Raw genomic sequence first — 21,234 nt, forward strand, 5'->3', positions numbered from 1 at the left:
CCTCTTTCGCCGACTTATGATGAACTAATATACGTGACCGGGCCTTTAAGTTTATGCCACTCGAGAAGTTGCCGCTCGCCTGAGATATATCGAGTGTGTATGGTGCTATATAATATACCGTATACTATGCGGGCGGCGGAGATTTATCGCGCGTGTTTCTGTGTGCTTGCGATAAATTGATTCTCTCGGGCCGGTGTAGGTGCAGCGCGTTTAGAGCTTCTTTTTTAGGGAGAGAGAGAGAGAGAGAGAGAGAGAAAGCGAGGCTCATAAGTTATTGGTGGGCTCAGCGCTGTGGGCTAATATTTATATTGTATACTTGGAGGTGTATTCGTCAGGGAGCCGCGCGACGGTGTCGTCGGCTAGGAAAAATGTCAATGTACGATTCTCCAGGCAAACGGATATACTTCATAAACAGGACGCAGTCGTACCTGAAATCCAACTTAATTCTTGGCCGAATTTCTCTTGAATACCGCCGCCGCGCGAATTTTGAACAATCAACTCGATGAGCTGCTCCGCTCGCGATTCAAACGAAATTTTCTCCCCTATACAGCCACTGCTGCACTATATAAGCGAGCTTTATACATCTTCACCAGGCGCAAAGATAAATCCCCTTGAAAATGCCGCCTATACAGCTTTTCGTTGGCTGCGAGCCTCGCGCCCGTATACGAGAGGATACAGATGTATATATATATATATATATATATATATATATATATATATATATATATATATATATATATATATATATATATATATATATATAGGTGCTCGGTCAAAGCGATTCGGAAAATGAAAACAAGTGGTCCGTACAAACGATATGAGACGACGACGGCGCATGTACCGTATTGTACCGGGAGAATATAACGAAATCGACATCAAAGAAGATCCGCTGTTTCGCTCTCTACTCTTATTCTTCGGCTGGGAGTACCATTGTCATCGTTACGTTCCAGAAAACTACGCGCGGTATCGGTTCCTCAGAGTCGTCAGAATTTTTCTCGTAATATCCGTCAATAATTCGTTTGGTTTGAACACTTTATTCCAGCTCTCTAAAAATTAAAAGCTCAGCGCGCAGTGCGGGTCAAGATCTCGGCCGATAAAAGTAAATTTCACGCGCGAAAATTAAATTAATACCGTGTGAGATCATCATAGCGCGAGCGCGGGGGGGCGATATTACGTCGAAAGTTTTGGAAAAAGTTCGCCGCTCGCACAATTTCGGATAAAGCACACGAGAGCCGCTGGAATAAGGAGGAGGAAGAAAAAGTTGGCGCAATAACTTCCACGCACTGTATCTGCCCGGAGGAGAATTTACTTAACGAAGGGAGTTTTTATCGCGAAAGGAGGAATTTTCATCAAAGAACGAATTCGCTCGTGTATCGATGTTGATCTCTCACGAAACACGACGTTTGATGTTTGCCAGTGAAATCCGTTGCAAATGAGTTTAATTCGAGTTGACCTTTTAATGGGTTTATCTGTTCGGGAATTATTAATAGACGCCGATTCTCGCAAGATACTGACGCGTAATATTTCACGCCCGTACATAGTACCGATAAAGCAATATGCCTCGCGCGCGCTAAGTCATTTTAAGCGCCGTCTCGACGAACATAATAGGGAACAGTGTACCACTGCGCTTCCCATTATGAAAATCTGATATCCTCTATCTAAATGCCAATCTCTCATGCATTGTATCCTACCCATTACACATATAGTATACTTTATTTTCTGATCGTTCGAGCTACCTCTCGAAAATAGAAATTTGATAAAAATACGAGGAGGCTATATTCCATCGCTGCGAGAAGTTGATGGCTCTTGAAGTATTATTCTATTAATCGTAAAACGCGCGCCGGTCGCATTTTTCGGGTGTTATTAAAGTTGTCAAGGGGCCTCTCGCGAGAACGAGCAAAGTCGTCACAGGAGAGTTCCCGGGAAGATTTTCGCAATTCCACGCGCGCCTATAATTAAAAGGCCGAATAATCCACGCCGTGTTTGATGGGAGCTTCAATTGAATTGATATCAGCGCGAACAGTTTGCGATCCGATAAATCGACGTTTCGTCGTTAAATTTCGATGTGATTATATTCCGTCGCGTCACTTGGGTGCGTTACTGTCATGCTCGGTGTCGCGCCTCGTATACTGATTACACTATAACTGACAGTCGTTTAGTACAATAAAACTTGATCGATTCAACATCGCCATTAAAATGTCGTACTAATCGAAAAATCGCTCTTCAGCTAAACTTTCTAATAAATTGAAAAACCTTCGACAGCGCGGGCGAATCTCTCGCGCGAACTCGCGACAAACTATCGGACGTTTTCCGATACAGACGCTGCTGTGCTTTTACCCGATTGTACATCTATATAGCTGCGCTGCACGAGAAAGAAGGACGAGAATAAGAGCCGCAAAGGAGAAAAAGAAAAGCATAACACAACAATACCAGGGGAACGACTAGACATCGGACACGGTGTATACAGGAAGCAGCTCGCGTCCCAGAGCCGTTGGCTGTATATATACAGCGCCGGGGGAAGGATTATAGTCGCGCGCTCGAACAAAGGGGGTTAATTAATATACGGATCCAACGCAGCCCACTGTATATATATGCATAGGTCTCTCTCCGGTGCGTATATAATATATGCCTATCTTGCATACATGTATTATATATCATACTCACACGATCATGTGGTACGTGACGGCATAAACGCCGCGGGGCCGCTCGAGGAAATTGTAGACGCGGGCTTGGAGTCGCCGGTAGCGGGCATCGCGACGAGTCGCCCGATAGTTCACCGGGCGTCCCAGCAGTGACATCCGCGGGGCTGCCAGACGTCCACCTACGCCGCCGCTCCTGCAACATGTACAACGACACAATAATATGGAGCTATTATTATAAAACAACAATGTGGCATGTGTGCGTGATGAGCTCCTCGTTGTTCGAGCTAATTTTTCATCGCGCGTAACATCTCACTCGAGCGTGCTTTTCTTATTTGTCACGCTGCACGGTGTACACCGCGCGATGGTTTCCATTATTACCTCCGACCGATGCGCTGATATCCAGGCCGCGCGCGTTCTGGAATTAACATTTCTCACGGCAGCGTTCGAAATTCATTTTCCCCGTGTGTAGAGAAGAAAAACATGATCAGGTCAGACTGACCGATCGCCAGCTGGAGACCCAGGAGAGCCGACATTTTTCAATTTGCCCAAACTCTTGGCTTTTAATAGCTCGCGGCAGCTTTAATTAAGAAACTTTTTTTTTACCACCGCCGGACGAGGACAATTTTTTCGAAGCGTATATAACGCTAAAAAGCAAGAATTCCCGCCACGAAACACATATTTTATCGAGCTCACCTCGTAATAAAAATATAAGCTTCCCGCCCTCAGCTCATCGGCGTTTAATTTTCCCGGGCGAAAGGAAAATTATACGCGCGGACAAGGAAGCGGTATATGCTCTCTCTCTCTCTCCGGGGCCAAAAACGCGGCGATAAAAGTTACGGGCCGAGCTGCGGTCTCTCGTCGTTAAAAGTTGCGGAATCTCATTTTGCGCCTTATAACGATTATACTCTCGGCGCTATGGTCACTGCGTGTGTGTTGCGGTGCGCGTTTATACATGTAGGTATATGTGTTTGTGAATAGTAGGGAATTCATCAAACGGGATTTTTATTAGATCCGAAGAGAGAGAGAGAGAGAAAACGATCCGCTCGAAATTGCTGGCAAACAGCATCGAGACTCTAAAACCGAAAAGCTCGCAAGCAGCCCTCTCGGAACATGACGTAAGAGCTGCTCTAAAAGGCTGTATACACACGGGGCAGTTGGAAAAGCCAAATTACCGGGGGCGTAAACAAGACGCAGCAGTTCGCTCGATGGAGCGTTTAGAGGAACTCGGCTGCGAGTCGTTCGTCCGAGCAGACGCTGCACACGTATACAGCAGTGCCGTATGTTATTGATGCAGTCAAGTTCAGGCCGTTGAGAAAAAAATACGACGAGGGTGTCATTTCTGTGCTTTTATTTTTCTAATCAACTGTTTCCGCTCCTGCTCTATACACACGCTTGACATTAGCGGATCGCCGTGCTAATTACCTCGTTCGCTTTCATGAATGCATGTATGCAGCGAATCGCCGTTAATGTGTACATTTTTTTTTTCCACGGCTGGAAGGTACAACGAGCGGAAGAATAACACCTGCGCTGGCGTGTTGACGCGGAGATAATGTAACGCTGACCTAGAACAATATTATCCCGTAATATGCGCGCCTGCGATTATTTCGCTGGACAATCGTGTCTCGCTGATCTCGTTCTCTCGTCGGTAAACATTTCGCGTATGCGTGTAAAACAATTCATACCTACGACCTCGAACGATCTATCTTTAGTGGGCTCGAGAGAAAAAAACTATTGAATTACGAAAATACCTACGTTTCAACGTCACTCTCACGCGGAGGCGGCGGCGGCGGCGGCGGCGGCCACCCCCTGTAGCTTCCGTTTCACGCGATGGGCGAGAACGAGAGAAAGAAGGAGAAAAAAGAAACTCATTTCACCGCCTCGCGTCGTGGCGTATAATTAGCGAACGTCCAATGGCTCCGAGTCACTGTAGAAACAAATTAGAGGCTCGACTTCCTATATCGCCAGTCAATGACACATACTCGTCATCGTTCTCCGCCGGGCTAAATATAACCTCGGACACTTCTATTTTCGGCCCTTCCTTTTCGCGGCATCATGTGCATGTAACGACGCTCTTACGTTTATACGCGTCTCCGCGTTGAGACAACAAATTATATCGAACGCGATTATTTTTAATGTCATTAACCGTAACCCCCCTCTCGTTTAATTGCGCTTCGGAGAAGCTTTCGTGTTTGGTGTGGACACACGAGCGGCTGTTCCTTTTTTTATCGGGTTTTTCCGGCTACGCTGCCTCCCGTGCGTTTAGCCTACTTTCAGCTCTCGGCTGTTGTACGTGGAAAAAAGAAGTTGAGACAGCGGTGTGTACAGGGCCGGCTGGAATAGCGGGTGTATTTTTTCGAGAAACACAGCTCTGTTTTCGCTTCTCGAATCAGTTCGATGCAGTTGTAGTCGCGCGCGCGCGCGCGCGGTATATCGAGTCGGGGTAAAACATTATCGCTATATGACACCGAATTTAATTAAACGGACAAACTTTGGCAGCGTAAAGCGGTCGCGGGGCCGAACTTTCGCGCATCGATAATGGGACGCAATATTCCGATACGTCGCGGACTCGTTTATAATAACGACAATGCACGGCAGGAACGATATCTCCGTTTTTTTCCCTCCATAGTCGCGGAGCTTTTCATTCCTCGTTCATAACGCGCGTAATCAGGGGGAGTAAGATAAAGAGAGAGCGAGAGAGCGAGAGAGAGAGAGAGAGAGAGAGAGAGAGAGAGAGAGAGAGAGAGAGAGAGTAAAGAGCGCCGGGAGAAAATGAAAAGAGCCTTAAAGTTTCTACGGCCGCTAGACATAATTTTGAATTCCTTTCTAAAGAGGTCGTCAACCCCCGGCGCGCGCGAGTCACTGCGGGGAAAAAACTAGGCGCGCGATAGTAGCTCTCGGGCTTCCGAAAATGTTCACCACCCCCCGCAGCCTCTTTACCCGTGATTAAAGGCTATATAATGGAAATTCCGCCCCTCTTTTTTTTTTCTTTTTTCATCCCACACGCGCGCTCTTTAAACTCCGATCAATCCGTTCGGAAGATGAAATAAAGGCGCAGCTGAGGCGCGAGGGCTGCGGGAAATAATCCGATAAGCCTCCGCGGTGGCAAAAAGGAGCGCGCACACCTGGCAAATCGCGCGAATTCGAAATTCAACGTGCGTACGAGGAGGGAGAACGTGTAAGGAGAAGCGAAGAGAAGAGCGTGGGTGTGTACGCCTACTTATTTATAGCCCCCGGGACCGCGATGAGCCGAGACGAGCCAAGGTATACAGGCGGCGGCTCGAGTAAAACGTTCCAGAGAGTGAGAGAGAGAGAGAGAGAGAGAGAGAGAGAGAGAGAGAGAGAGAGAATGAAAGGAGGTGGTTGTTACATATAGCTATGCGCAGTGAAAAGAGGAACGCGAAGGGCTGTGTGGCTCGCTGCCAACCGATCGCTCTTCTTTCTCGAGGTCCGCAGTGCCCGGCACTGGCTCCGTCTCGGGATCAATTCTTGCATTATTCGCCGTATAGGCTCGCCGGCGATGTTTGCGACGTGGCTCTTGCTGTAATCTCGCGAGACTGTCCACAACACCGCCACACTGCACTCGCGAATCGTTGGAATGAATCAATAGGCCCGATTTCCATCCTCGAGACGGCCTCTGGTAAATCTTCCAGGTATACACCTTGCGCACAAAATACAGCTCTCGAAATACAGCGCAGTAGCCGCAACACATTCTAACGGTCTCTCCTCCTACAAGGTCGAATCCGACGCCGTAAATAAACCGGTTCAATTGTTTCTCGCGCGAGCGCCCCGTCGCTTTTCGAAAATTTATTTCCCCCGCGAGTTGATCCGAAAATGGATGTAGTCCCGTATGCAACGCGATTGCGCAATACCAATTCAATCGTGCAATTTTCAAGCCGACCCGAAATATATATATTTATATATATATATATATACATCGGCTCTAGAATTGCGTCATTTGTCTACGAGGACGTGTGTGTGTGTGTGTGTGTGTGTGTGTGCAAGTGCTGCAGGGGAGAGAGATATGAGCTAGGAGAATTCTCGTCACGATTTCCGATACGTTCCGCGAAATCCGCGACGATCATTATTAACGGGCTGTTAGCGGCTGCTGCGCAAGTAGAGAGAGAGAGAGAGAGAGAGAGAGAGAGAGAGAGAGAGAGAGAGAGAGAGAGTAGTGTGCGGCGATATGGATTTGCCGTGCGGTTTCGCGAAATTGCCGGATTAGCTTTTTCGAGTATATAGGACTGATGATTGTTCGGATTTGCCGCAGTGATTCGGCCTCGAGGGAAGAATAGCGAGTTTTATAGAAAAATCATAGATTATAGAATTTTATTATCGCGAGCGAAATACAACGAGTTTTATACATGTATTCTCTTTATGCTTTTTTCGTAGCGTGACAGATATTATTTATTCCCTGCGAAGCAATCAATTCGTTTCGGATGGAAAAATCGAGTGCGTAATTCAAAGTAATCATTTTTTACTCGTAAAGCACGCCTAATGGAATACGCATGTGTCAGTACGTTATTTTTTGAAGCCGTCGATTAGGACGATCTCGCAAGAGTGCTCAGGAAGCTGGATCGGATTTTGCATCGGAAACGTCGAAATCGGCTTCACACGACGTGGTTTCTATTTCTAAAACGGAGCAACATACAATTTATAACTATGCCTCGGCGGTAAATTCCATCCGGCGCGCGAAATTCTGACGTTTAACAGCTGAATTTTACTATCGCCCGCGCTCGCAGTGAAATATCGCCGAGTTAAAAACGCGTATAGTATCGCATTAGAAAATATAAATCGATGCACACACGAGAGAGAGAGAGAGAGCGAGAGAATAATCGGCCGGTCCATTATCTAGCTCGCACTCGCAGTTTTAAAACTTTCCTCGTAAATAACAACCTCCCCGATATAATATAGCTCCTGGACAAATAGATCGTCGAGTGTACATATAAGCACTATAGCCTGTTCGAAAAATCATTACGGATCGTCCCGTTTCAGGACCAAATGAAATAAGGGGGGACGACGCGAGTGCAGTAATATAATAGCATCGAGTCATTTTTATTAAGTTGCTCGGAAGTTTATCGAAAGGAGCGGCGGCGGGAATAAGTTTTATGCGCGAGAGTCGAGTTGTGTAAGAAAGTTTTTTAAATTTACTCTCCTCCTCCCCCGCCTGCAGCCGTCGAGGAACAGTTCATTTACCTATTCCACAACTCTCTCTCTCTCGTCCTCGAGACTTCTTCTTCTGCTCTCGCGAATGCCACGTGCGCGCGGCGAGAGGAGAAAAAGGAGCCGAGGATTGCCGCTCGCTCGTCAGAACACAAGTTCATTTCGAAGAGTCATAAACGTCCGCCGTGCTTTTTCATTTATTTTTTTTCTCTTCCCTTCTCTCTCTCTCTCTCTCTCTCTCTCTCTTCATTTTCACGTCATCCCGTCGTCGCCGCATTTGACTTCTTTTATGCTCGACTTCTTTCGAATTACTTTTAACTCGCTTTTTCGGATTATTCTCTGATTAATTAAGAAAGTCGCAATACACGAAATACGTTTTTCAGACTGTACATTATACGGAATTAGACACCTTGTGTTTTGCGTGCAATAAAGGCCTTTTGTCGGAAACTCGCCAACTCAGCATGATTCGAGAGCTAGTGCTGCGGAGAGGCCCGACTGAGCGCGTAGATTAAAAAAGCTTGCATTCGTACATCGCACGTCTTCATCTATCAAGAATTCGCCAGGCGTAAGTCGTAGAAAAATAATTGCTTATTTGCGTAAAAAAAAATCGAGCCTCGAATCACGGATATAGCCACATCATAATTACGCCTGAATCATTAATTCACTTAATCGCCGAACGTCGTCGTCATTACTAAAACAAACGGGAGACCAGCCCGTCGCCGCGGGGAAACTATTTACTTGTCGTTACTCTAAATGATTCATGCGCGCGAACGGGGGGCGGAACGGCATCAGCGCGTCGAATTAGCGCGAGCATACAACGCGTGCAGCCGACCACCGCCGCGGTGCTTTATACCGGCCGTAATTGCCGTGATTTTCTAAGAGGCTGTATAATTTCGCCTCGTTACGCGCCGCGCGTTCCGATTAATGTATGCCCCATATACCATCGAGTCTCTCTGTAGTATACTCACATACATTTTCCATGTAAAAGTCCCTAATACACAGGCTTCGCCAATTAACCGGACAAACACAGTAGGAGAACGATACCCTCGGGCATTTATCGAAAGCACATAAAGCTCGTCCGCGACGGGGGATATGCGTCGTGTGAGCTGCGCCAGCTGCTCGGATAATTAGAGACACTACGCGCCGCAATTGATTCGCGCTTTACTCTGGCTTTTTATTTTCCGAAATTCGGCTCTGTGTAGCTGCAACTAAGAAGGAGTTTATAACTCGACGCGCACGGCGAGCTTTTAATTGAAAAACTGGTACAATTACAAGAGCGAATCTTAATTATAAAACGCCACACAAGACACTCGGCCGGGAGAGTCGTTAACAATTCGTAAAACCGGAAAAGTAGCTCAATTTCCCCTCGTTCTATCCATATAGGTATTCTCCATTAATTAACAACTAGCGTAATTGCCCGTCTCCGATATAGAATTCGGCGTGCGAGAAGACGAAGAAGCGAAGCGGCTGCCCATCCGGCAAAAAAGCTCCGCCTCTACTGCAGCAGCAGGTTAATTTATTCGCCTCTGTACTGCCGTCCCGCATTCTGCCCCGCTGCGGTCGAGGTGTGCAAAAAAGGGGGCCGCTCGCTCGCTCGCGCGAAAAAAGGAGTAGAAGATCGTGTCCGCGCGCGCGGCGCCAAACCGCGGATCGATCGATATCTACTCTATGCTCTACTCCGATCCGCAGCCTGGATTAGTCCGCTGTGTATGCATGTGTGTATAGGTAGATGCGCTCGTCTCTCTCTCTCTCTCTCTCTCTCTCTCTCTCTCTGCGGCCGAATCAATTTCGCAAATACCGCAGAGCCGTCTGATTAACGCGCGCCAGGAGAGCCGTTCTCTGCGAGCGAAAGAGCATTATGGGAGTCAGCTGTGTGCGGATGTGTTGTCTTGAAAGGGCCGAGGGTCGATTTTTTTTTCTGCCGATGCTTCTTCTACTCGGGCGGATTTGAGCTCGAGTGAATCATCGGCGGGTAATTCGCCAAAGTATTGCGTCACTCTGGAAAAATTTGCTATTCACGAAAGAAATACAACATGCATTACGTACGCGTTCCTTTTTCAAATTAGACTCGCGGAACTGCATATTTCCAAGGAGAGTCTCTCACCGCAGTATATACATGCACACATGAGCTATGCGCGAAACGTCGAAGCGCCGGCGCGCAATTTCGAGGAGCCGACGAGGAGGAAGATAAAGACACACCGCGCGCGCGCGGGCATTGTCTTTTTCTCAAAAGCGAGTAGACGTGATCGCGACGTGTATCTGCACGCGCGCGCTCGGCTAAACGCAGAGACGGAGTATACAAGTGGATACAGGCCGGGACGAGTTAGACGGGGGAGCCATTTTTAACTTTGCCCATGGCGAAAAAGGCGCGAACAATATGTTCTATTCAAATTATACCGCATATATACGTTACATGCACGGAGCTAAATATAGAAGTCGGAGCTGCCGGCGTTCTATATTGCCGAAGCGTGTAATAAAGCGGAATTATGCAAGCTCGAAGCTTTTTCGAAAATTTGCATTATGCATGCCAAATCTCGTAAAGTTTTAGTATCGAGGCTGTAACAAAGTTCTCTTATACACCTACAATGTGATGCAGCGTTCGTTGGAGTCGAACATTTTGGAATTAACGAGAGGGAACGCGCTCTCACGAGGACCACGTGCGGACACAGTATGCAGATATACTGCTATAAGTGCGTGTATAGGCGTCTGGATTATATTTAACTCGGACTCGAGCGAGCTCTTTCGCTTATAAACTCGTTAAATTTCATACACTCCTCGCGCTCGATAATAACCGTTTATTACACGCTTCTCTCGAGATGACGCACTTTCCGCACACGTTCGGAAATTAATCGTAAACGATCGCCGATTATGTATTCCAGCTGGAATTTTCATCGACGCACTTCTCAATCAATCTCGGCTATTATTCCCCGGCTAATCAAGTGAAGTGCAGTGTAAAATTCGAAAATGCCCCGTAATCACCGGCTGCAAAGTTGCGCCTGATGAATATTAAACGCTTTTATACGCACAGCCGTGCGACTGATTATATTCCGTCTACTCCATCGCGTTACATCTATTTCCGATATTTATGCCCCAGTATTTCTTTTCTCTCGCTCACTCGTTGTATTCATGACTGGCGCGCATAAAAATTCAAATATTCTCCCGCGCGCGAAACGTCGATATTCCGATATAGCAGCTAAAACGCGCGCGCGCGCAAAAAAAAAAAAAAAAAATCGAAATATACCCACAGCTGGCGAGCGAGGCGAAGCGAAGAATAACGCACAGCTCGTGGAAATAAAGTCGGATTTTGTTGTGTTCCACCTACCGCTGTAATTAACACTTCATTCGGAGTCGTCCGCGCGACTCCCGGCCTCGGTGCTTGCTTTCAAACGCAGCAGCGCGGCGGGCTCGTGGCCCCGCGCTTTTCGCTCCCGTCGCTCATCTCTCCTTCATTTTTTCTTTCCCGTTCGTTCTTCTGCCGTGTGGCACGATTCTCTCTCGCACGAGACCTTGGCGTCGGCGCTGTTGCTGCTGCTGCTTTGGATACGAGACTGATTTGAAACACCCGCTGCTTATCGCGGAGCGGAGCTTGCGGCTGATAGCGCGCGCGGCTTTGAATCCGGTTTATGCTCTCTTTTTCATTCAGCCCTTCGGTGAAGCGCGCGACGCGCGCCCTCGGTAGCCCGCTCCTTTCGGCACATTATTTCGAGGGTAAGGAAAGGACGAGCCAGGAAAACAAAGCCAGACGAGAGAAAGGAGCTTGCAACTCCGTCAGAAATCACTCGCGACTGTGAGGCGGGCCGTTCGCGACATGACGTCGATCGAGAGCACGTGAATCACTCTCTCTCTCTCTCTCTCTCTCTCTCTGTCCTGTAAGCCACAGAGAGCAACACACTGAGCGCGCGCGCGACGTCTCGGCACACTCTACTCGCGGCTGGCGCTTCTCCGCTCGACTCTGCGTCGGCCCGCGTTGTGAGGCTATAGGAGCTGAGCGAGCGCAGCGCCTCTCGGCACCGCAGCGCCGACGTAGTGCGTGCAGCCGAATTTTCCTACCTCCTCCTACTCCCCTTGTTCTATACTCTCTATAGATATACCGCACACACTCGCGTGTGTACACTGTCTGCGGCTCTTTTTTCCGATCGGCTGGTTACATAGGTACGCACAGAGCCTCCTCTGTACGATTTTTCGATATTTTTATTCCTTCAGCGGAGCGTTTAAGGAATCGACAGCGGCGTTATTGTTTCTATTATTACGCGCGCTCTATTACCGCATACGCGAGAACTACTACTCCTTAGTTGTCAAATATATTCGAGGTCGGATTTAATTCGTTCCCGGTATAACCGCGTGTGTGAACGTGTGCAGCGTTTAACCTTTCTTTACTCGCCATAAAAAGACAGTTACGAGTCGAATACGATCGGTAGCCTAATTTTTATACATCTCGAATTAATGATTCATCGCGGCCGAATCCGATTTAAATTTCATTAGATTTACACGGTAATTAATTTATCCCTCGCTATCGCCCGTCCATAAATGCTTTATACTGCACAGCCGCACTCTATAGCTACTATATCTATAGAGGGCTGCAATTTTCCGGCGCTTTTTTTCTATAGAGACCCGCGAATTTTCGTCCGCGAAAATCGAGAGCAATTGGTTTGGTTAGCGGCGTAAACAGCTTTAAAGCTCTGGGGGGGGGGGAGAGCGCGATTTTTCTCGCTGTGTACTCGCTCCCGCGAGCTTATTCTTCTTCGCTTCGCGAAAGCTCCGCGAATACGCACGGCTGCGCAGAACCCGGCGTTGCGCTTCTCCGTTGCGGCTCTCTCTTTTTTTTTTGTACACCTACGAAAGCTCGCCGCGCTCGTTGCCGAAAATCTCTCCTCTTATTCGCCAAAAGCTCGCGGCGAGCGATGAACGTAAAGCGTACAACTTTTTAAATATTTATACGTCGCATCGATTATTTCGAGCTCGGAATTTTAGCTGTGCGTGCCGGCCGCGATGCGCGCGCGTCTATGTATATCAAGAAAACGCATATTTATTTATTGATCTCGAGTCGCGCCTGCTTTAATCGAGTCTGCGTGTATATATATATATATATACACGCTATATGTAGGTGAAGCGAGCTTAACGGGTACTTTTCCGTTATATACCCGACCGCTGTACATACGCACTGCTGCAGAGGCGCCGGTTTTGTTTAAGAACAAATTTCGCTTGCAGTCTTTAAAAATAAAGCTCTCCCACTCGGAAGCCGCGGAGACTGCGCAAAATCGCGTATACTCCTTTTATTTATCTCTCGATGCCGAATCGGAGAAAGAGAGCCTGGTTTTTGCTGAACCCTTTGTTCTTAACCCTGGCTTCCTTTTTCCTTGGCGCTCGATCTCTTTTGCTCGCTCTTCAAGAGCTGACTGCACACAAGGCGCGCATCTATAGCAGCTCCGAAAAACTCGGCGCATAAGTTGCGTGAATTAGTAATGACGCCCGTGTACGTCTAGAGGCAATTAGATTTCATAACACGCTGACCTGAATACACTCGCTGCATAAGTACACACACACACACACATACGCGCGTATCATCAATGGGCCGAGTGTAGTGTACGTAGAGTCGGAATCGAATCGGATTTAATTTTCGAAAAGCGATCCCTCCGAGTTATATAGAATCTTACGAGAGCCGTTGTTTTTTTTTCGATATTCCCCGTCCCTGCTATGATAGATAGAGAGAGAAAAAGCGGTTTATGGCCAGTGTAAATACAGCGGGACTCGAAAGCGGCCAGTGTGTGTACACACACGGGAGAAGAGAGAGAGAGAGAGCCGATTCCTTTTTTTTAAAGGCCGCGGCAACACACATTGCGTCATCGTGATACAGGGAAAAAAGTGGAGTTTGATGAGGTGTGACTAAGGGATGACGGGGGCATCTATTGCCGTATGGCATGATCGCGTTATGTAACTCATCCGCACGCGCTGATTTGCGCTCTGGCTTTGATTTAGAACAAATAAGCCACGGGCGACTTTTTCAAAAAAAAAAAAAAAAAAACAACCAAAAGTGCGCTCGAAACAACCAATCGATCGCTCTATACAACGATGATTCATCCAAAGCCCAACGTTAAGCTCCCCGGGCCACCCACGGCGCCGTCGAATTAGCTTACAGCGCGAGAGAAAACAAATGCTCACCTAAGCGTCTTTTGGTCCATGTCGAGGGTGTGAAATCGCACACTGGGGGGCGAGAATCGTGCCGTCGGCGGCGACGTCGTGCTGCTCGTCGCCGTCGTCGTTCTTCGGGGCGAGCCAGTAGTCGTCGCGTCGAGCCCAGCGCTGCAACCGGTCCGGCTACTGTAGGCGCCGAGAGCTGCGCTGTCGGAATACGTTGTCAACAGGGGCCGATGCAGCAGCGCTGGACTGTCAGCTGCCGACGACGTCTCCGACGTCATTATCGCTGGTGGACAAAAACTGCGTCATTTTAACGGTGCTGCGTGCGCCGAGACAGAGAGAGAGAGAGAGAGAGAAAAAAAAGACACACCAAAAGTGAGTAAGAGTGATCTGTTGGAATACCGAATAGCATGCTGGATGAAGTTTGTGTGGTATAAGCGTGCAGCGGAATTTGAAAAGGCGAAAAGCCGACTTACGATTTGTTTGTCAGCTAGGCAACCTCTTTCGATCTTTGTCGGACATTTCTCGGAACGATTCAATGCTGCCTCATTGAATCGTAGGACATCTGCGAACAGTCGAAACGATTAAGATTAAAAATATGCTTTGAACATCAAATTTTCATATATTTTTATAGAATACGACATCGATTCTCAAGTTTAACTGTAGTAATACAATAAATTACGAACTATGTTTGGTTACCATCAATATTCATACGAACATTACAAAGGGTACATCTATGTCTACATTTGCAAAATTTACAAACATTTACAAAAAAGCACACCCCTTACTCCGAAACTCGATTATAAGTATATAGAGTCTAAAGTCGATCGGCGAAGCCGCAGCCTTATGCTTACCCGCGTAATTTTAGCTGAACTGCCAATTACGCGATGTTCCTACCGTTGACAGAGCTGCGCTAATGCAGTATAGAATTTACCCAAACCAATAGTCCACACCGACTTCCATATAAGCGCCCTCTTCAACTAAACATATAACCGGTTTTTTCTCCCCGCACGTTGACGTCGATGAGTATAATATTACAAACTTGGCAGGTGAAAGTTTTCTAGGAACATACATTAGCAATGAGGGATATGGTACACGATGGTCTCGATTAGCGGACGATAACGAAGCATGCGACACGTTTTATTATAGAAATAACAATTCCGATCTCCACGCGGTTCGTTATCGAAGCGCTATTCTCGGGTACCACGCGTTTGTTGGCAGTGGTACAGATGATATTTGCCGCAATATTGCGGGTATATAGGCGATCGCATGCCGCGAGAATGATTTGGGCCACCGAATTAGTCATGAAAATAACGGCTGATTCAGTTTGTTGATCTTGGTAAAATCCATTAGTCATTCGGCGCTCTCGTAGTCAGGGTCGATTATCTGTGTAGTCTTTTAAGAGACCTTTTCTAGAGCAATGCCAACGCACTGGCTAAAAAGACGCTTTAATTCAAGCGAGCTTGAACGGAATCGTGCGAGGGTATTTTTAATTTTGAAAAAAGTATAATATACTCGGTGCAGGCAGGAGCTTTCGAAGCGCAAACCCGGATAATTAATATATCAAGTTGCCGGCGCAAAGGGAATGTTTAAGCAGCAGAGCTTACGTCCCTTCGGTTTAGCCTCTACACAGTCGCCGCGCACCATTGCAACTTTTCGTGCTCCGGAAAAGTGCGTTAACAAGCCTGCAGCTATATAATTACGAAACTTCACAATTAAAATTTATTTTCCTAATCAGAAGCCCCGCAACATTTTTCAACTCGGCCCGCCGTCAAAGCGGCGCTCGGCTCCGTAATTAATTCGAACAAAAAGTCGAGCTTGCAGCAAGCCATTCGACAGCGTCAATTTGGCCGAGCTGCTGCAAACTCCTACGTAAACATCGAATTCTCTCTTTTTCTCACTCCCCCAACAGCACACGCAGTAGCGAACAAAGCGCGATAAAATCGCCCCGCGTCGAGGCGCGAAAATACACGGCGAGCGACGGTTCGTTAAGCAGGCGATAACTAGCAACAAGTTCACTGGCGGAAATTCAGCTCTCGCACGGCTTGTCCGGCTGCCAAGAGTCATTCGTCGTCGTCGTCGTCGTCGTCGTCGTCGTCGTTGTGGAATAAACGATGGTGAAAGATCGCACTTCGCGCGTTTTTTCCTTCGTTATTGGCGAAAATCAAAGGGATACGCGAGAGCGGAAGATGAAAGCTCGCCAGATTTTCAAAGAGAAACGAAGAACAAAAGAAACGCTGTTTGTTGGCTTGTCGACGCCGCTGCAGCCGGAATGATCTAGGCGCGTAAGCTGCTTTACGGCTCGTTGCGAGCTTTTCATACGTGCGGGGTCGCGAGCTTTGAGCGGCGCTAAGGATAGATTTTGCGAGGCGCTTCGATTCGCTCGGGAAAGACAACCTCGACGAAGAGTAAATCTCATCAAGACGAGGCAACTTTTTTAGAGAGCTAAAGGGAGAGAGCGAGGGCAGCCCAATGAATTTATAGGAAAACAACACCATCGCCGGAATCACCACTCCCTCGAAGTGACTTCTCATCCTGCGTTGACGACAAAGCTCTCTCTCTCTCTCTCTCCCTCTCTCTCCGCATATCCACGTATCACGCAATGTGCTCTCGATCGATAAACGCATTTCTTCGCAAACCAACCCACGCGTCCAGCGCCGAAAACACGGTATTGCACTAACCTCCGAAAACAAGGGAGCGGATAGAAGAGAAAATAAGAATAGAAAAAAAAACACAGAAGAAGCTTATAATCCGAAGCGACGAAAGCGCTGACTGGCTCCTGTCCACACACACGCGCGGTATATACATGTATACGAGAATCTTACGCAAGGGAGTCGTATACGCGTACAAAGAGAGGGCGTCGCGGTCCATTCGTCAAGCTGACGTCCTTTCTGCTTTTTCAGAAGAAAGGAATACGAGGAGGAGAAAACGAGTTACAATAAGCATTGGAGAAAGGAAATTGCGGGGGTACCTTTTCGATTTGTGCGCGGGAGAGAAAGCTCGCTTTACGACGATATCCGGAGGTACTGATTGGAAAGGTAGCTTTGCCGAGTATACTGCATGTGATGCTCCTTCGAGCATGACGCGACGCCGGATCGTGAGTCGTCAGCTTTCCTCTCCGTGTACTTGTTATACGGCTATGGAGTAAGTCGGCATCGAGGGGAATCCGAGTAAGCTTGTTTTTCGAGTCGCCGTCTCAGCGACTGATTCGTGCTCTCGGTATAAGGCTTTTTCAGTCGACACAGTTCTCTTAATTTTTTTTTTTTTTTTTTTTTTCAAGGGACGCGTCCGATCGCAACCGGCCATTACTACTGTACCGGTGCAGTGTATTCGAAACAAACACGCGACTTCGGCTCGAGAGTAGCACGCGTTTGCTCAATCGATTCACCCCGAAAATTTGCATAGCAAACACGCGCGCAACGAAATCACCGCTTTCATCTTACGCGATTCCGTCGCGGCAGCGCATTCAGCGGGAAATGATAATATTTACCCACTCGATCGTGCGCTTCCTGGATCGGGCGACTCGAGAAAAAAATAAAAAAGCTCCGCGACCTTCCCTACCGACTGCGACGCTTTCCTGATCGTCGGAGCTTTCCCGCGCACGGATAAGAGCCGTCTCGCGTACCGGACGTCGATAAGGAAGCTTTCGGCCCCTTTTGATCACGTTTTTTCCCACGCACGCGGCTCAACGGCATCTGCCGCGCTATAAGGGGTACGACGATTTTTCACCCTGACAGCCCGCGCGAATACAAGAAAGACTCGGTTTTGCCGGAGCATGAACTTTTGCCAAGAGCTTTTGTCGGCTCCGAACCAACATTACCAAGCAAGTCCAACTTTTTCCCCGACGCTTCCGGAATGTATACAGCACGGATGATTATTCTTCCGCGATTTTCGCGTGTAACTCTCAAAGCGAGAGAGCTTTTTGCGAAATTTTCGAAATCGAGATCCTCTGAGTTATCGGTTCGCCCTCGAAAACCAGGCGACGCTTTGGGATATCGATTATCAATGGAGAATTTCGAGCGAAGTCCGCCGGCAACTATTGCAATATCTTAGGCAAGGGCTCGCAAGCTCGCAAGTTCGGTGTAACGCAGACTAATGGCGACTCGAGCGCGCGTTCTTGAATTCCCGACGAATTTCTAAAATATTCCGACGTCTGCGGATGTAGCGCAGTAGGGTTGTAAATTCGTCGCGGGCAAAAATAATTCCTCGCGCGCTCGCGGCCGCGCGAGTGATACGTTTTATAGCGGGCGAAATCGTTCATTGCCTAAATATTTAAATTAACCGCGCGTAATGAGATCGCGAGCGGAGTCTACTTGAGGATGCAAATGCGATGCCTTGCGGCTTTGCATAAAATTCTATTTATCCTACTTTGAACCGCACTTTGAGTCTAGTTCAATCCAATTTCGCGATATCGACGACGACGAAGTCGGTGTAGAAGCCAGCAGGTATTTATGTTCGCTGCACGCGCGCGGTTTCGCGGTCGAATAACGCCAGAGAGCCGCAATCCGAAAATTTCGTTATTAAAAAAGTAGCCCCTGGAATGACATATCGAAGGCGAATTATCCACGAATTATGCTTGATTAAAATGTGACCGTATAGCTCTTTCATCTCTCATTTACATAACATACACGCACAAAGCTCTCATCATTCGGTGAAGGAGAAGCGAATAATCAATACACCAGCCGTTTTTTCACGATCCTCTGACCATCACACATCGGCCTCGTGCGCGCGAAAGTGCACGGCGCGATGTATATATTTACGACTGATCACGTTTCATATTTTCTCCGCCGAATGCGAGTTCCGATACGCCTGATGGAATTTCATCTCGGCGAGCTTCGCCGCGCGTACGGAAAAAAAATCCTCGCGTATATATATATCCGCGAGCGAGGGCAAATATGCGCGCCGATATACCTCTCGCAAGCTCGGATCCTCTTATCAATCAGACGTGCGCCTAACTCTCGCGGAAACTAGTTTAATTTTTTCCCTCGCTAAAAATTACTTATTCCCGTCGTCGCGAGTTTCAGTCGACAAACCACGCACGGAATCGAACACGCAATAGTCGCTCGACCGAATCCTTATTTCCCCCGACACTCGAGCTACTTAACGATTAATTGCCTTCCTCGCCGCGGGCCGCTTGAATTTTAACCTGACCCTCGGCTGTACGCCTCCTTTCTCATTTTTATGCAAGGGCATAGCTTCCCCTCGAGTTTGTTTTTTCACGGACGCCTTCGACTGTGGGGTATAATATCAGACCGCGACGATACATCCCTCGAGGAATTCCTCCTTTCTTTTTCTCCCTTGCATTCGAGCTGCGCGCGTATATGCCGAGGAAAGCATTTTTTTCTTCCGCGGAAGAAGTCTTGGAATGTTTCGATGAAGCCGAGTGTGAGCTAATAAAACAGGATGTGCTCGAACAACTGGGGCAGTAGAGGAAAAAAATGATTCCTTATGGTCGATAAAGTTCGATTGTTATATGCCAGTATGGCCGTGTGCGAGGGGGAAGCGCGTAATTGTTAAATAACGATGCAGCTGGGTGTACCGAGGCGTTTTTAATTGGGAGAATCTCTTTTCTCGAGCGACTCGCACTTACGAAGCTTATTTCTCGGTGTGTTTGTGCAGGGAACAGTAAAATCCTTTCTTCACGGGCGTAAAGTTTTACACACTGCGCGAGAATTTTAAGCCGGTGTGAGCATCGCCTTCCGGAAACTCTGGGATATCACGTTTTTTTTTTATCAGGTATATAAAATTTTACAGTCCATGCACGACTTTGGGTGCGCCGAGAGAGCTGTGTACTGCAGCTGTCAACGAATATATACGCTTCTCCCTGCGATTGAGCTATCCGCTCGCGCTCGATATTCTATACAGTCTATATAATGAAACAACTTCGTTTGCGGATCTATATTCAATATCCTCGTTTATCGCGACAAAAACATCGTCGGTTTTTTTTACGAGCGTTTTTCAGAAAAGCTTTTTTCATCGTTACCGCGCAATTTCAAAGCATTCTCTTTGACAGATTACGATTCAAACCTGGTCGAATTCGAAAGGAAATCCCTCTTGCCAGTACCTCGGCTAAGGTTCCATTATACTTTATGATTTCTCCCTTTTGAGAGAGAAAGAGAGTTTTACAAGCTGCGCCATGCAAAATACACGTGCATCGATTTATCGACGTTGTATAAGCGTACCCTTTTATCTTCATAGGCTTTCAAAGGATGCTGCGCGGAGAAATGGGAAGCCAATAATAGTTGCGTGTATTTCCTTTGTATTATTTCTTCTCTCAGAATGCCCAGACTCGCTGGAATCATTATTGCCGTTATTATTGTTATTATATAGAAGATATAAAAGAGTATATTCCGTACGCTTCAAACCTCGGTAGGTTATAGGCATAACGAGAAAACGAGCAAAGGTACCCAAATCGCGCGATAAGCGATAACCCTAGAATTTGGCGATTCTTAGGGTTCGGTACTCGGTATATCCTCTATAACTTTTCTCGCAGTCGAGGCCATTTTTTTCAATCATTTTTATTCAATTTCTTGTGATAAAAACACATTTTTCTAGGCCAGGTATGTCCATTGAAAGCCGTGCAAAAGGGGTTTAATAGACCGCATACACTACTGTCTATTGTTATTCAAGCTCCTATTCGTGCATTCGAGCATTTGCCGCAAAGGTCAACCGCACGCGATCTGCTTGCCCCCTGCGGCTTGCGCATATATACATACATACTATCCCCGACTTGGCGTGCGCGGAAATTTTGCCGGAGAGTTTGCGAGCTCCCTGCGCTAATTGTCTAGTTGGATTATGAGCGAGCCCGCGAGTGTACATATATACCGTATACGGTGGAGAGTCAGGAAACGACGTTGATTTGTTGCCCGGCCGAGCTTTGCTTTGCCCACGGTGGAAGCAATCAGTTAATGCTCCGCTGAGATTATTTTCGCTCTTGCGTCCTCCCTTTTCAGCATCGAAAAGCCGAATAAATCCCCGATATAAGGTTCCGCGAGCATTTTTCAGCTAGCACATCCCCCTTAAGCAAGCAAGGTCTAAAAAATGCACGCAGCTCTGAATGCGTGCAAAAAGTCGCTCTCTCCCCCTCGCGAGACATACCATTCGCGCGAACACGCGCGTACATAATGCGACGAAAGGTCAAATACCGAGGGTTACCGGCGGCTTTCACGTGTAAAGCTCTAAGTGGGTCGGGTTTGTTTGCCCAGGGATGGGGTGGAAAGTGAAAGATCCCGAGGCAAAAAAAAAAAAAAAAAAAAAATGGTCCGGCAATTTGGCGTCGTTGCGCCGCACCGAACAA

General features: G+C 47.5%; 1 protein-coding gene across 14 annotated transcripts in view; it reads right to left on the bottom strand.

Moving 5' to 3' along the window:
* LOC100118519 (potassium voltage-gated channel subfamily KQT member 1) overlaps positions 1–21,234 on the bottom strand; it is a 73,646-nt gene that overhangs the window by 22,580 nt on the left and 29,832 nt on the right. For 11 of the 14 annotated variants that reach the window (XM_031923766.1, XM_031923767.1, XM_016983015.2 and 8 more), the window contains exons 3-5: positions 14,414–14,502; positions 13,962–14,223; positions 2,665–2,835 (exon numbers count right to left, since the gene is read on the bottom strand). In XM_031923766.1, coding sequence (XP_031779626.1) covers positions 2,665–2,835; positions 13,962–14,218 — 428 coding nt within the window. In that variant the 5' untranslated portion in view covers positions 14,219–14,223; positions 14,414–14,502. Of the gene's footprint in view, positions 1–2,664; positions 2,836–11,124; positions 11,763–13,961; positions 14,257–14,413; positions 14,503–21,234 lie in introns of those variants that run through there. The other 3 variants (XM_031923765.1, XM_016983009.2, XM_031923773.2) reach the window with 3 other exon arrangements.

Source organism: Nasonia vitripennis, chromosome 2 (genome assembly GCF_009193385.2).
Source record: "Nasonia vitripennis strain AsymCx chromosome 2, Nvit_psr_1.1, whole genome shotgun sequence".
In the NCBI taxonomy this organism is placed as follows: Eukaryota; Metazoa; Arthropoda; class Insecta; order Hymenoptera; family Pteromalidae; genus Nasonia; species Nasonia vitripennis.